We start from the raw sequence: 16982 nt of genomic DNA on the forward strand, positions 1-16982 counted from the left end.
CCAAGTAGGGATCCATGGGACCCCACTTCCTGAACTAGGGGGGATCTGGCCCAGCCCTGTAGTACAGGGTCACTGCAGCAGAGGAAGCTGTGTGAATCCACTCTGTTCACTGAAAACCCACCAGTTGGAGGGTGGGCATGGAGCTCACCCTACACAAACCAGTGATAGGTGCAGGGCCGATGCCTCTGGGCTCACACCTAAAGAACAGCCAAAGGGGTACAAGCTATGATGTCAAGAATGTTGAGAAGCAGCATCAGGTGCCAGTCAGAAGAAACAAATGCTGGTACCAGATGCTAAGTTCCAATCCTTAAATCAAGGAAGCATTGCCTGGTAAAGTGACAGCCAGCATTATTAACTCCAATTATACTTTTTAAAATATAAGTTACAAAAGACTTTTCTAGGTAATGCTTTCTTATCCTGGCTCCTTTGTCAGTGTGCATGGTTATAATAAAGTACTGTTTCTCTTCAAATGATATTTCAGGATACTTACTGGTTTCTAAATTGCTCCCGAATAAGGGCTCTAGAATCAGACTGCCTGGGTCAGGTCATGGTTCTGCCACCTTTTGGCAATATGGCCTTCAGCATGTTATTTGACTTCTCCAGCTTCGCTATTCTCTCATTGGTAAAATGGGGATGTTAATGTTGCCTTCATGATGCACAGAAAATGCTTGGCATAGTGTAGCACATGCTGTATGGGGACCTTTAATGTTGGTTGATGTTATTATTATTTTAGTATTGTGGACATGAGAACTGCTTTTGTTTTGCTTTACATCAAACTTGGGGGTGCCATGAAGGTGCAGCACCCCAGCCAGACTCATTCAGCACCTGACCAAGGGCTAGGCAGAGTCGCCAAGGCAGTCCAGTGTCCCCTTCGTGAGGGAGTTTGTTTCAGGTCCCCTTTGTCACCTTTCTTCTTTATCCTGGGCACAGGACCTCCTGCCCTTGAGGTATGCAGAGGTCAGAATTGAGGGGTCCTCCTATGAGCTTCCCTAGGTGGTATGGTCACAGGGTCCCTGGTTGTGGGCCTTAGGACTTGGATTCAACCTTTGTGGGCTTCTGATCTCATCAAGGGTGTTGCAGCCCAGCTGGTGGGAGACCAGGGTTGATGTTCTCCTGCCCTAGCCAAGGAGGAAGACACACCACTGGGCAGTCCAATTAATTAACTATCATTGTTCCCTCTGTGGGGAGTCCCCACTTCCTCCTCTATGCCAGCCTCAATTCCTATTCCAACTTTAAAAAAGGTGCATGTGGGTCACAGGGAAAGTGAAGCTATATGTTCTTGCTATGTCTTCTCTCTCCAATAAATCCCAAGTTCAGGGACAGCTGGTACCTCATCTGATCACATTCTCTGTCACCCATTCCTGGCCATCCAGGGCCTAACACAGAACCAGCACCCCAGACTCAGTCAGTAACTGACTGATGGGCTAGGCAGTTACCAAGGCAGCTCAGGGTTCCCCTCAATGGTCTTTCCTGGGGACTGCCACTCCTTTGTTGTTCCCCTAGGAGCTCTCTGCCCCTAAAAGAAACCCAAAGGCTTCTCTCTGCCCAGCCCTCCACTGCAGCCAAGCTCAGGGGCTTTTCTACCTGGTCTGGGTTTGGGGTGTGAGAGATGTCATTCATACTTCTGCTCTGGGCGTGACCTAGGAGAGAAGGAAAAGAAAGTCCATCAAGGGAAGCCAGGATCTTGCAGGTCCTCTACCCTTTGTGCCTACTCATTCCTTTCCCATGTTCATAACAGAAATAAGAATTCCTCCCCTTCATCCTGCAGCCCCCTTAAGCTAACAGACTCTCACTCTTTCTCTTCAATGGTGACTTCCTTAAAAAAGCAAATAGACTCCAGTTTCCTCTTCTTCCTTCTCATTTCTCAATCTACTGTACTCCGATTTCTGCCTCTTGGCTCCGCCTCTTGGACTTAACTAAGATGTCTATTCCAGGTGTGGGCTCTGTGCCTTGCTCAGATGTGAGGAGGGCCACAGATGCAGTTTTAGGTGAGGAGCCAGATGTCACTAAGCTTAAAACTTGTCAGCCAGAGAGACCAGTTTCACCTCCATTCTCCATGACCCATTACCATCTTTGGAGAGGGGCTGAGAGAGGGAAGGGAGAGGGCTTCCAACAGTGAAAGTGTCATCTGAACTGCCAGGAGTTCCTTCCTCTGGGAATCAGCTTTCATTTCCCACTAGCACAATCCAGGGAACACTCTCAGATCTACAATTTCTTGCTTTTGGCCCATGACCGCTGCTCGCTTCCAGAACATTGTTCTCTTTTGTTTCCATCCCAGGATCCTCTCCTTTTTGACTCACCTCAGGGTTTTGTCTGGTCACCCCCTCAGAGGCCTCGCCTCCCCCTCCTTGGCCAATCTTATCCACTCCTGGTGCTCCCACTGCAAATCTGACCTGATGACACTGAGGATGGATCTCCAGTCCCATCTCTCTCCCAGGCTCCAGATTCATTGGAGCAGCCTCATCTGGCACCTCAAACTCAACTCATTATCTTCCACCAAACCATTTACCCCACAGGCTCAATTCCACTCAATGCCTCCTCCCTCCCACCTACCAGCCCTTCAAAGAGGATCCTCGGAGGTTCTTCCCTATTCCTCCTCTCCCACTTCCCACAGGTGGTTATATGCCACCGTGGTCCTTTCCTCCCATTCCTGAATGCAGACCCAGTCTCTTGCTTTCAGTCTTGCTCATTTATTCTTTCTCAGATAAAACTCCGATTATGGCATCTCCTGCTTTGAGCTTTGCAGTGGTCCCCATTCCCTCGGAATGATGTCTGGGTTCTTTTGCTGGGCACACAAGGTCCTCTTTGATTCGACACTCTCTTCCCCTAATCCTTACACTCCTGGTGAACGGAACCAGTGTTCTTTTCCTTGATAGCTCCTTCCCTTTGCCTGCTCTTTGTGTCTTTTGTTTAGAACACACTCTTCCTCCCCCTTGTTTCTGGAAAACGACTTATCGCCAAGACAGTTGTGTGTTCCCTCCTCTTCGAGGCTTCCCTATTGTGGCCTGTGCACTGGCTGACCTTGGGGTGGGGTGCACACCTTGACTATGAGATAGTTTATGCAAAGCTGTAGTCACTTACTCATGCCTCTTGTTGGGGTTCCCACCAGGAAGCAGAGTCAGGCCGGGAGGCATCCCATACCCAGTGGTAATGGAGGGAAAGGTCTACCCAACTCCCATTTTGCCAACTGACCACTGCCTCATCTCAGCCCTATGTGGAATAACAGGGTGGGAGACAAGGGACTCGGGCATGGGGACAGAGAAAAAAGGAGCTGTTGTGGCAGAGGCCATGGGCAGGGGCACATGGTCCCCAAGTCATTCCTCCCGCCTGGTCAGTGGCACAGTCCTGGGCTGCCCTTGTTCATATGTGGACATTTTTAGTAAAAGTAGTTAAAGAAAACTATTCCACATTGCTTTTTGTTTTTCTCTTCATTTTCCAAGTTCTCTCTTTCCTCATAGCTCATTCTGATGGTCACCCCTGAAAAAGCCTGTCAGTGACTTTTTATTCCACATGCCCCCTAGTTCATTCCTAGCAAATAGAAGGCAACAACTCTGCCCATATTTCTACTTTGTGAGAGACTGTCATCAGGGATGGGAACGCTGTCTAATTTAATTCCATTTCTAGGGAGGCTTCTCACCAGAAAAGAGGGCAAGTCATCAGTTTGGTGGAAACAAGGATTAGACTAAGAGAAACATGTCTAGAATACAGGGTTGGTATCAATTATGCCAGGGATTGATTTAGAGCTCCATTGTTCAGAGGAATTATTTGGAATAGTATAGTCAAGGTTAGGGTGAAGTTCAATTTCTCCTAGTGCATGTCCTGAGAATTCTAGATAGATCCTGGCCTCCACCTCCTCATTCTATGAAAATGAGGACATTCCATAGCTGTTATGATCAAAGTGAAACTCTCACTGAGTGGCAGAGGACACACTCACACAGATGTCCATAATTTGCACTTTGCCTCATCCTCAGGTCCTCTGTGGAGCGGCGTAGACTTGCACCAGCTGCAGGGCTCCGAGCAGGACTGCGATCTGGGGCAAGAAGAAGGCACTTGGTTCTGGAAGCCTTGCACAGTGCAGCCTTTCCAATTAGGTTATCCCTGTACAGTCACTTCAACTAAATAAAGCCTCTGCAAGGTGTGTCCTTTTCCCTTCCAGGAAGAACATTTTTTCTTTAGAAATCAGTTAATAGTCTGAACAAGATTACAGAGAAAATATTTGTACTACTAAAAGTGATACACAATTAATTAAACTGGTGCCAGGTAAAGTAGACTACCTGGGCTCATCCCTGAGTCCCCCACTTATGGGCTGTGTGACCTATGGCAAGTTATTTAACCTCTCTGCCTCAGGCAGCTCATTGGGGGATAAGAACAGCACCTATGCCACAGGTCATTGTGAAGATGGAATGAGTTCACAGAGGATGAAAACTCCCAACACTGCCTGGAACGTGGAAAGTAGTGAGTATGCATTTGCTGTTGTTCTGATATGCTAAACACATTCCCATTTTTACACAATTCATTTAAGAGATTGTTTTAGTTTTGTTTTCTTTTTTTTATACTGGAGGTTGAACCCAAGGGTCCTTTACCATTGAGGCACAACCCCAGATGCCCTTTTTGTGGGGGATAGGATCTTACTAAGTTGCTGAGGGTCTCAGTAAATTGCTGAGACTAGCCTCAAACTTGTGATCCTCCTGCTTAACCCTCCTGAGTTGCTGGGGTTACAGGCATGTACCACTGTACCCAGTCCTTAAGGGTTTTTATTAGCAAATTTATCAACTTTGTTCTGGTTCCTCTATTTATCTGACAGGTTCAGGAGGGCCAGTGCCTCTGCGCATCTCTACTGAGATATTGAAGGGAGGGCTGGAGGTAGACAATCCACTTTCCCAGACCCCACACTTTGCTAATCAGAATGACACCAGCTGCCAGGTATATAAACCTTGGAACCTTTGTAGCAAACCCAGCCCATTCTAACAGAAATGTGCGCCATTTTCTGCTGAGGCTCTTAGCTCCTCTTGGGAGCTTGGTGGGAAACTCCCAGGCCCTTTCCTAAACAAGTCATCCTACCAGCATTCCTCAGCACTGTGTGCATGCAAGGATCTCCTGGGCATGTTCTAACATTCTCTCCTCCCAGGCCATGCTCCAGACGAAATGAATCCAGCTCTCCAGGCTGGGGCCCAGGCGTTAGGACAAGATTCAAGATTCCAAGTGATTGTAATATGCAACTTAGGCTGAGAACCAACTCTCATCCTAGGAATTGTTCTGCTCTGGTGGTAAAGACAACACTGGGGTGCAGCTGGAGTCCCCAGAAGCCTGCCAGAGAAGGCAGGCATTCCCAGTCACCAAGGTGGGCTCACCTGCGTTCTGGGGCCTGACACTGTCCCCACATACCCAAAGGCCAGCAGCAGATAGCCCAACTTACTTGTGGTGGAAGAGACAGACTTTCCAATGTCCACTAAGGAGCGGTGGATGGGCTTCTTGGTTTGGTGACGATGCTTCCTCAGCAGGACATAACTGACCCTTTCCCGGAGCTCTGGTCGGAGGAGCCCATCCTCGATCTGCTTCTCAATGACATCGTCTGAGTGGGAAACGAACATGCCTGGTCCATGTGGGACAGAATGGACCCATGGTGGGGGTCTTCAGTTTCACCTGTTATTAGTGGGACTGAACGTGAGCTAAAGGTGACAGGGGATGTGGAAATAGTCCCGGCCTTGCCACTAACTGTGGAAACCTGGGCACATCACAAACACTCAGTCTCTTCATGTACAAGAGTATGTGCATGTCTCTGTGTTTGCATGTGTGTATAGGAGCCTCTGCCTTTCTATCAGTTTTATGAAAAGTCCATGAAATAGTACATATGGAAGTGTCCCAGGAAGCATAAAGTACTGTATTAAATAGTTTTAGTCCTAAAATGAATTTTTTAAGAAAAAGCATTTTGGGCACAATACTTCTGACAAAATCAAATGTGCTAGAACAAAACTCATAGGCATTTTAGGGGCGATAAAGCATGCCACTTCTTCCTTTTGACACTCCACTAAGTGGGAGCTAATTTCCCACAGATGAACGATGATCCATTTTACCCTGAAAAGAAACAGGTTGTCATGGCAATACATGTCTGACCATGGTAGGAGTACTCTCCCTTATTGCTGCATTGCTGGACAGCATTTCAGAGGATGATCTTTTCCTCCCTGAGGGAGCTATACATGGAGCTGAAACTTGGAGCAGCTGGAATGCTGACTGGGGAACATCACAGCCAAAGCTGGTCTCCCCAGAATCCCGCAGGTGTCAGGGATGGGCCAGTCACAAGACTTGCAGGTGGGCACAAGGCAGGTAGAGCTGCCCTGGTTTGCCGGGACCCCAGGAGAGATGCTCACCTATGATCTGTGGTAAGGAGCCACTGTCCAGATCCAGCAGCACTGTCCCTGTCTGCAGGCAGGTACGGAGCTCGAAGAGGCTGTGCAGGGACAGCGTGGACACATGAGGCTTGCTCCAGCGTTCGCCTCCTTCCTCTACCTTTTCTTCAAACTTTATCCACCTGGAAGGGGTAAGGATGGGGCTCAGCATGGCTGGTCCCTTCAGGAGGACCGTGAGCTCCAGCAAAATGTAACCCCAGCAAAATGTAGGCCTGTGAGCTCATGTTGTTGGGGGCATTGGTTCTAGACTTATGAATGGAGGTTCTCTTAGGAATGACCTCACTGTCCCCACTCCTCCTAATGCTGTGACGCTAAGGACAAGGTGGCATCCAGAGAATGAACTTGAATAAGCATCAAGAATCTTTTGGGGGTAATGGAAGTGTATTAAATTTGGAATATGGTGACGACTACACAACTCTACATTTACTAAAACTTATTTAACTATACACTTAAAATTTGATAACTTTAGGTTATTTTACAACAATAAAGTTGGTAATTTTGTTTGCTTTTTAAGTCTCAACTGGAACCTGTTTTACCCCAGGTTAGTCACTCGTGAGTGTTCAGTGTGGTATTCTGGGAGAAGGAAATTGTTCCATGACAAAAGTATTTCCCTCTGGGTTTTACTGCAGGGTCTGAGGTTTCCATACTTTTTTGTTCTGGATTTTGTCTCTGAAAGTTCAGGTTAAAGTCCAAATGTCATTTGGAGAAGGAAAGATCTTAAACTAGGATTGTGTAGGAATGTGTGCTTCCATGAAGACTGGAAATCACAGGCTGTGTGGAGGTGATGGAGTGAGAAGGTCCTGGACAGCAGGCAGAGGCAGCATCTGGCTGTCTATCCCCATTAGAGGGCAACTCTGGACAGCCTGGAGAACTGCCAAGGTAGCCAGGTGTCCAGGCTGCAGACCCCTAGTTCACCTATGTAAGATATCAACCTCAAATTAGCAGGAAATTTCCATTTGTCCCAATTGAAATCTCAAAAGAGTATTTTGAGATAACTATCTAATTCTAAAGTTCCTCTGAAAAAGTAAATACCTAGGGAGAGCTGGGGAAAGTTTTAAAAAGATCAGGAATGGGGATGGGACATAACAGACATAAAAACTTGCTGGTAAGTAACTAAAACAACGTGATTCCAGGTCAAATATAGAAAAAGGGACCAATGGAACAGTCTAGAAACAGACCTCAGCAAGCATGGGAACTTGGGTTTAGATGAAGGAGTTGCTTAAAAGTTGACCAGCCTGAAAATAAAAAAAGATTAAATTCCTCATTTTCACCAAACAATATTAAGTTCTTCATTGATTAAAATCAAAACCTAAAAATAAATCTATAAGCAACAACACAGGTGTGTAAGAAGAGAATATTAGGAGAGCATTATATTCTTAGAAGATATTGTGGAAAATACATTCAAAACAAGGTATAAAACAAAAAAGGAAAAATATTGACAGATTTATTACATAAAAACAAAATACATAAAAACTTCGGTATAAAAAATAACCAAGTTTGAAGAAAATAATGCCCTGGGGAAAATATTTGTATCAAATAGAACATTAAAAGGGAATATCATAATGGAGGTCCTTCAAATTAATAAGAAAAACTCAAATTATCTAAAAAAACAAAACAATCTGAGAAGAAACAAAGGTGACCAAAAAACAAACGAAAAGATGCTCAACTTCACTAGTAACCAAGAGCTTCTAAATTATTATAAATGAAGTAACATTCTTCATTTCTCATAAGAATTGAAAACATGGACAACTTCTTGTGTTGGTGAACATATGAGGACAGGGACACTTGTGCTGCAGATGTAGTGGCACAGATTTTATTTTATTTTTTATTTTACTTTATTTCATTTTATATTATTTTATTTTATTTTACTATTTTATTTTATTTTATTTTGTAGTTTGGGAGATTGAGCCTGATGCCTCACACAGGCCAGGCAAATGCTGTACCACAGAGCCACTTCTCCAGACCCTGGCACAGCGGCCTTCTTGATGTGGGCAGCTTCTTTCCACATTCAGTGTTCCTGGCTTTTTGGCCCATTGGTTCTCTTTCTAGTAGTTTATCACAGGACTTCAATTGCACATCTACACCCAGGAATGTGTATACAAGGTGCTTACTGTAACTTTTGTCTGTTAGGGAGAAAAACTGGAAAACACCTCTTTGTCCCCCAGAACTTCAGCTATTTGCATTGTGTTGGCATATACCAAACACTAGCTACACACACACACACACACACACACACACCACTTTTCCAGCAGAAGCATGGTTCCATCAATTCCACACATCCATGCTGAAGAATGCCCTCCAGAGGTAAATAAAAATTGTGAAGGTGAACTATACATATTGACAGGTGGAACACATCCATCTCATTTTATGAAAAAGAAAAGCACACACACAACACACACACACACACACACACACATCTGAAAATGCCTAGCAAAAGATTTTTAATGATCCATGTCAAATGGTTACTTTTGAGCAGGGGAGTGGGCCTTTGAGGGGACAGAATTTAAGAGACTTTGATTCTATTTGGGCTAATTAGTGTAGTAAGAGCCTAGTCTGTGGAGCAGGACTACCAGGTTTTATATCCCAGCTCCATCACTTCCTAGAATGGACCTTGGGTCAATTCCTTAATCTCTTATCACCTTTGTTTTCTTCTGGAATACTAGTATAGAGCAATTAGTGCAGTGCCCAGCACACAAAATAAACTCTGTTAGTTAATAAGTTAAAAATAAAGAATATTACTCTGTGATTTTAGAAACAATAAAAAAGAAGAAAGTAAAATCATTCAAAGCCTTCCCAACCAGATGACATCATGGTTGAGATTTCTGACAATGATTCTAGATCTCCACATGCATGTATGCACCTGAGCACATGCTCAGGTTAACTTTACATTAATGGCATCAAGGGTCATAAGGGCATAAAAGTCGGTGAACATCCTTTCATGTCCATAAATACACCATTTTAGATAGTCTTTAAAAATGTGCATGAGTCCTTACATTTCATTAGAGTCTGTCAAACCCCATAATTTTCATTCTTTTTTACCTTTGATTGTTTGTTAATTGAAAAGCTACATTGCATTCTTTTGATTACTAATAAGATGGACATCTTTTCCTTAGATTTCCTCTTCACACAATTGTAGGAGTCCTTTGCATTATCAGCATTTAATTCTTCATTGAATACAGTTATTTGAGACAAGTTAATCAGGCAGCTGACAAGCCTTAGGGGGTATTAGATGGACACAATATGGGAAGGTTTGATAGGAGGAGGCCTGAAAGGTGAACACCTAAAACAGGGACTGTAACCAGAGTTCCCTGGAGGCTTCCAATTTGCAGCTGACTTTTTTCATCAGAAAATCTATTTGGGGGAGTATCATTTAAATTATGTTAGATCCAAGTTTGTACGACATCCAGAGTAAGGTTTTAAAAAAAAAGAGTAAGGTTTTTCTAAAAAGTTTTATTTTGTGTTAACCTTAGGAGTTTTCAAGGAAGAGTTCAGTGGACAAATCCAAATGTTTCAGTTGAGAGGATACTCAACCTTTTTCCTGAGGTCTTTCTCCTATTCAGATTGCCCTCTGCCACCTTATTTTTGCTCAAAAATACACAAGCATTTGCTAATAATCCCATGCCTTGAGTATGTAATAAATTTTGTGTGTTCTTTATGTTGTTAAAGAATACACAAGACAAATTATACTGTCAACCTGTTACTGAAGACCCTTCTGTTACTACTCCATGGCCTTATCCCATCCACTTACTTCAAGGTATGATGTGGTCCAGTGTATGGAGATACTTGGGCTGGTTGCTATCTTTATTGTCTCACAAATTTACTATGCTGGACATCCTCAGCATCTCTCCCCTAATATCCCACGCTTCGACTTTCTGCCTGTACAAACTCAACTTCACCTGTAAGGAGTGGGTGAGAGCACATCTCCTCTTTGAAGCCCCTTCTGTTAACTCCAGATAGCAAAGACAAGGTGTCTTCTCTACTTCCCAGAACTTCAACTATTTGTATTGTTATGCACATACTAAACATTAGCTCCATGCTCACAGAGACAAGGTTACCAATCCACCTGAGCACAGTCTGCTGAAAAAGTTACCTGTCTCCATGTTCAAGACATGTAGAATCCTACTACCAGAATCCTAAAAACTGGATTTTTTAAAATTCCAGGATACTGGAGAACTTCACCAGGACCACATCTCTGGTCCCCTTTGCAATTACTTTGGGAATCTAGATGTTGAACCACTAAGCCTGCACTCTGGAACTTAGTTTTGTGTTTTTAATGGCTACAGCTGGAAGTTTAGCTCACATTGACCTTGAGTGGAATGAAGAAACATGGAGGACTGAAGATTGAAAGCAGTGGTTTTCAACCTTGGTTGTTCATTGGCATTATTCGGAGATTTTTTTTTTAAATACTGATGCTTGAATATTTACTCCACCAGGAAGGCAGGCCAACCATGGAAGCTTTCAGATTATTCCCTTGTGCCCTGAGGGTTAAGGAGCTCCTGTTTCATAGCCACATAGAACTGCATAACTTTGGGTAGTTTGAATTGTCTGGTTCTGATGCAGGCAAACAGGGCCATGTGCACAGGGGAGCCTATTCTCCTTACACAAGATGGGGTACAGCTTCTTTTCCTTAGGATTGGCTCCAGTGATACCAGCTGAAGGGGTAGAGGGGAATCTCCAGAACCTCTAGCGTAGTCACTCTGTGCCTATACCAGTGCATTGCAAATTTAATATGTATGGAGATTTTGTCAAAATGCAGATTCTAATCAGCAGGTGTGGGATGGGGGTTCAAGATTCTACATTTCTAACATGCACCCAAGTGTACCGGTACTGCTGATCTGCAGATCACCTCTGAATATCGTGCAGAATACCCCATTTTCTGTTTTCTATTGCCCAGAGAAAGTGCCACATCCTCCACAAGCCCTCGTCCCCCCTTCCCATATGTGGTACTAGGGATTGAGCCCAGGAGCACTCTATCACTGAGCTTTATCCCAGCCCTTTTTTATTTTTTATTTTGAGGCTCTCACTAAATTATTGAGACTGGCCTCAAATGTGATTCTCCTGCCTCAGTCTCCTGAGTGACTGGGATTATAGGTATGCCACCATACTCAGATCTGCTTATTTCTCTTATAATACCCAGGACAGTGGCCCTCAAATTGAAGCACACAATGGAATCATCTGGAGTTTTGAGAAAGTACAGATGTCTGGGCCCCACTCTAGAGTTTCAAGTTCAATGGGCCTGGGAGCTGGGTAGAGTAAGAATTTGAACATTTCTAACAAGTCTCCAGGTGGCACTGATGCTATTAATCCAGAGACCATATTTTGAAACCACCATTCTAGGATGATGATTCTTAATCTTGGTTTCACATAAGAATACCCTAAACGCTTTAAAAATCTTGATGTCCAGGTCATATCCTAGTCCAATTTACAACAGTGTATCTGGACTGGGACCCAGGCAACTCTGTACTATGGACTACTCTAGGTAAAGTTCCTGCCTTCTCAAGCTCAGACCCTAAAATAACAATTGTACTGAATCCTCCTTTCTGTTTTGGTGTATAACAAATGCCAAACAAACATTAAGCCTCTTGAGGACAGGGACCCCTGTTTTCCTCTCTGGTGTCCCCAGATCTACTCTTCTTAAATGCTTCCCACTGCTGCCTAAGGGTAGTGAGAACTCACTGATCACCTTGGGTGAAGTCTGGCCATGGCAAAATGACTGGGAAAAATAAAACAGTTTGACACTCAAGGAGGTTGGTATACTTTAAAATACTCAGAATGGTTGGGTTAGGGATGTAGCTCAGTGGTAGAATGCTTGCCTAATATGCATGCAGACCTGTGTTTAATCCCCAGAATCACAAAAAATCCTAAAATACTCAGAGCACAGTAAGCAATCATCATCTAGTCCAGCAACATCAAGCACATAGGCAAAGATGAGCAGGATATGAGCTGCCCTCTGGTGGACATGTACACCACCAGCTATGAACTGGGTGTGTTGTGCTGTGGTGCACGCCTCTAATTCTAGCGACTGGGGAACCTGAGGCAGGAGGATTGCAAGTTCGAGGCCAGTCTGGATAGCTTGATGAGAAGCTCATCAACTTAGTGAGACTTGTCTCAAAATAAAAATGAATGTAGCTCAGTGGTAAAGTGCTCCTGGGTTCAATCCCTAGTACTAAAAGAAAAGTCAAGTCAGACTGGAGTCAGATAAACTTGGACCCAACTGTGAACTTACAGGAAATACAGCGGGCAGAGGAGCATGTTAAACAACCCCATAGGTAGGCAATGAACAAAATGTGGAAAACCATACAGGACAGATGACGCAGTTCCTTTAATAACAAGCGCAAATTGGGGAGGAAAGAGGGGGAAGTTGTAGACTGAAAATGATTTAAGAGTTGTACTCCCCAATACAGTGGGTAGACTAATTTATGAAAAAGTATGAAATGATCTGGGAAATATGAATACTTCCTGGATAATTTGGTGGAATTAAGGAATTCCTATTGTTTCTTTTTAAATCTGACAGTGTTATTATAAGAAAAAATAGCCTTATCTTTTTTTTTGCCTTCCAGATATTAAGATTTATTATAAGTTTATAATAATTGCAACAATTTAGTATAGGTATTGGCTTTGAATACTCAGGTGGGAAAGGAGTGGCTAATTTTACTTATATCAAGTCATTATTTCCTAAATAATTACTATATTCCCTTGTAAATATCTTTTTGGTAATAATGTACAATGTTGAAATAAATAACTTTTTATTTTTGAAGTAAGTGGTAGACAGAAGTTCCTAGGAGCATGAAAATTAATTTGTTTGAGATTTCATCTACAACTAGAGAAAATAAACTTGAATTTTAAAAGTCTAAAATTTTCTTTTAAGGAGACAATATGTAATGTTCAACTTAGGAGAGTTTTAAAATTAAATGGGGAAAGTTACTAAAATGTGAAACCTCAGGATGAATAAATGCAATTTTGTCTGAGTTCTGTGATTGTAATACGTTAGTTGCACATGAAGGATTGTTTTCTAATACACATCTGTTTATATCTAGAAAAATAAACAAGGAAAAAAGCCCTTTCTTACCCTTGGCTCCACTTTTGAATTATGGCCCTATCTTTTAGAGACACATACTGAAGTATCTACAGATGGAATGAGACAGTGTCTGGGATCTATGTCAACATGATCTTGTGGGGGAGGGGAATAGAGGGACAAGACTGGCTCTGAGTTAGCTGGTAACTGTTGAAGCTACTTTCTACTGAATATTACTTTGTATAAATTTAAATTTTCCATAATAAAATGCTTAAACCATTCTAAAGTGAATAAAGGAATGAGCTCTTTAAAAAGTCTCTGGTCAGGAGAGATCAGGAAGCTGCCTAGGCTGGAGCAGAGCTTAGATTCCTGGATCCCTGAGACAGCCCATACAGCAACTAAGGATGGCAACAGGCAGGGCACACTCTACCTGAAAGTTCCAGAAGTGGGTTGTGGAACAAGTGGAGAGCAGGAAGTTCCCAGGAGTGTGCTGGGACAACACAGCTAAGACCATGTTCTGGATTCCCTGGAAGCACACAGCAAACAGGACTCCTGGGAGGACTAGGATGCTGCCTTCTTCAAGGCCTGGGCTATGTTTAAGGAAAGGACAAGGAGGGCGACATAGGAGTCCCTGCTACCTGGAAGACTCATCTGCGTTGTGCCCTCAACAAGAGTCCTGAATTTGAAGAGGTTCCTAAGAGACGCCACATGGATGTTGCCAAACCCTACAGGGTATATTGGCTGCTACCATCAGGTACCCTCCCTGCCCAACCAGAGACCCAGAAATCACCATCAAAGTGACATCACAGTTCCATGTCCTCTGAGAGGAAGGAGGATGAGGGTACCATGAACAACTACCTACCTCCAGGACCCCCTTGATAATGAGGTAAGGATCAATGGGGAAGCAAGCCACTCAGACCGTAGGAGCAGCAGCAGCAGCAGCAGCAGCCCTGAGCCACAGGAAGGTGCAGATACCACTGAGGCTACTTTTCAAGAGGATCAGGTATCCATGGAGCATCTTCTCCCTCTGGACTCAGACTACTTGCTGCTGCTCACCTTCATCTACGGTGGGCGTGTGGTAGGCACAGCCTAGGCATACAGCCTGGACTGCCACCTCGTGGCTGAGCCCTCAGACTCCAGGAGCAGCATGGAACAGGTCATATCTCTCAAGTCTGACCCATTAGAGCCCATCCGGCACCTCCTGAGCCAGATCAAGAGAGGCATCTGGGTGGCCGGTAACTCCAGAGGTCTCTGTACAACGCCTTTGCCCCATCCCCATCTCCTGGAATGCACCCCATGCCCCACCTGGGCCGGCCCGCACATGCTGCCCAGCAACATGTGTATGGAGCTCTTCCGAACCACCTATTTCTGCAGAGGCTTGGACAGGTACTTCTGGGGCCTGAGCCCCCTGCCCAAGTTCCAGGTAGCACTGCATTTCTGGGAGGACAGCCCTGATCCCAGCCATACCTCACAGAATCTTATCGCAGTGCAAATGGAGCAGGCCTTTGCCCGACATTTATTGGAGACTCCAGAGATGCATGCAGCCACTTTTTTCCTGGTGTAGTCTGGGGGACTCACCTGCTGCCTCACCTCTCTTTTCCTCCTATCTTCTTTGAAATAGACTCATTCTTCACTCTGCTTTTCTGCTTCCCTTTGTGATGGCTGTGAATTATGTCATTGAACTTCTTGCCCACCCTGGCTCACGAGAAACTCAAGGATTATTTTTATCCTTTTAAAAAACTTTCTGAGACATACCCTCTTTTTCTCTAAGGAACAGGGAAATTCCAAGTGATGAAAACTCAGAGGGGCCTCTCCCTCTTCACCCAAACTCCAACTCAAAAGCCAAGCACTTTATATTTTCTTCCTAAGTCTACTAAGGGTTTAAAATAAAAAATTATTGAAAGATTGAAAAAAAAAAAAAAAGCCTCTGGTCAAAGACAGGCTTTAAAAACTCATGGAGGCCTGACAAAATGGTTAATGTAATCCCAAACAACTCATTGCAAAGTGACCTTTATACCATAGTTGGCTTCAAAATGTGGGGAATTAGAGTTGGAAAAGCAGGTCAAGTGGAAAGAAAAATCTCTGGGTTGGAAAAAGACATTTAAGGACTTTGCTCAGGCCTGGGCAGCCGGGTAACCTTTGCCTGTGTATGTGCCAGGGGCAGTATCAGGTGCCTCTTTCTCGGCTAGAATGGAGCCGAACAGAACCTTGAAAAGTCACATGCCACAGAAAGCAGTTCTCTGTCACGCAGAGGGTGTCCAGAACTGAGGCCTTTTCTGTGCCTAGTAACTTGGTCAAAGATGCAATTAGAGGTCGCTGCTGTTCCATTAATAACAAGAGCAGGAGAAGGGATGAGCCACCCCGGACAGCCAGAGCTTCCAACACAAACCACAGGCTGGGAGGACAGGAGGATCTCCTTCAAGAAAGATGTGGAAAGGGCTGGACACCAGGAGACCTGAATTCTGGTTCCCTCCCCAGGTTATATTAGGATCATCTGAGAGCTGTTTACAGATTCCCAAATCCAGACTGAACCTCAGACTGATTACATTAGAATCTCAGGGGGCTGAGAATCAGACATCAGTAATTTGAGAAGGAAATAAAATGAGCTGGCATTAGGTGGATAAGAGTAAATCTGCAGACAATACATAAACATTGTAATCAAAGGGAAGGTACTTTCTATATTTATTTTGCATATCATTGTAATTAAATTGTGTCTTGGTTAGTTTGTCAAAACAAACAAAAATGTAATTTTTGGAGGCGGGGCTTACTGGGGATTGAACTCAGGGGCACTTGACTACTGAGCCACATCCCCAGTCCTATTTTGTATTTCATTTAGAGACAGGGTCTCACTGAGTTAAGAATGCAACTTTTAATGTTAAGGCTGTGTTGTCTCTACATATTTGTGTTAAGAATTTTATTTGTGTGAATTTGTTTCTTTCATGAAGTTAAGTTCATTCACCTAAGATTTGTAAAATGCACACCCACACTGTGGCCACTATCACTGTGGCCTTAGACTTGGTTCTGTATAGACCATTCTGTAGCTCTCCCAACCCATCTCCTCACCCATAACCCAAAAACTTGACTCCCATGTGTGGCTGCAAAACACCAAGACATGTTTTTGCTTTTTGCCTAAGGCCTGTTTGTAATAATGTTATGACTTTTACAGATTCATTTCTTTAAAAGTAATATGAATGTGAGTTTTTCTCCATTATTCAGCAAAGCCATTCAACTTCATATTTGAGTCATATCAGGACCCTGAATTTCCCAGCAGAAATCAAAAACCCAAGTTAATTCACTTATGAGCACTTAAATTTTTTTTCTAGGGCTGTCTAAGGAAACATTGGGTACTCCCTAGTTTCTCTTTGACAGAGGCACCAAGAAATGATCTATGGAAGAATTTTTATTTTCAAAAGGGGAACACCTAAGCAAATTCTGGCCCATTCCTACAATTTACTTGGCAAATCCATACTAGGTAAAAGTACATGCATGAAAGTATGTATGTGAGATAATGCAACAAGTTGCTCTCCAACTGATTTAAGCTACAAATATGGTGTGTACAT

General features: G+C 43.7%; 1 protein-coding gene and 1 pseudogene across 6 annotated transcripts in view; one reads left to right on the plus strand and one right to left on the minus strand.

The window, feature by feature from the left end:
• The window catches only part of SLC4A5 (solute carrier family 4 member 5), a 122565-nt gene that overhangs the window by 41304 nt on the left and 64279 nt on the right, over positions 1-16982 (minus strand). For 4 of the 5 annotated variants that reach the window (XM_079111527.1, XM_079111526.1, XM_079111529.1 and 1 more), the window contains exons 6-9: positions 6369-6529; positions 5417-5572; positions 3935-4030; positions 1585-1640 (exon numbers count right to left, since the gene is read on the minus strand). In XM_079111527.1, coding sequence (XP_078967653.1) covers positions 1585-1640; positions 3935-4030; positions 5417-5572; positions 6369-6529 — 469 coding nt within the window. Of the gene's footprint in view, positions 1-1584; positions 1641-3934; positions 4031-5416; positions 5644-6368; positions 6530-16982 lie in introns of those variants that run through there. The other variant, XM_079111530.1, reaches the window with a different exon arrangement.
• LOC306644486 (interferon regulatory factor 9-like) lies at positions 13827-15081 on the plus strand (annotated as a pseudogene). The gene has a single exon. The product of its transcript is annotated as an interferon regulatory factor 9-like (transcript).

Source organism: Sciurus vulgaris (genome assembly GCF_902686455.1).
Source record: "Sciurus vulgaris genome assembly, chromosome: 14".
NCBI lineage: Eukaryota > Metazoa > Chordata > Mammalia > Rodentia > Sciuridae > Sciurus > Sciurus vulgaris.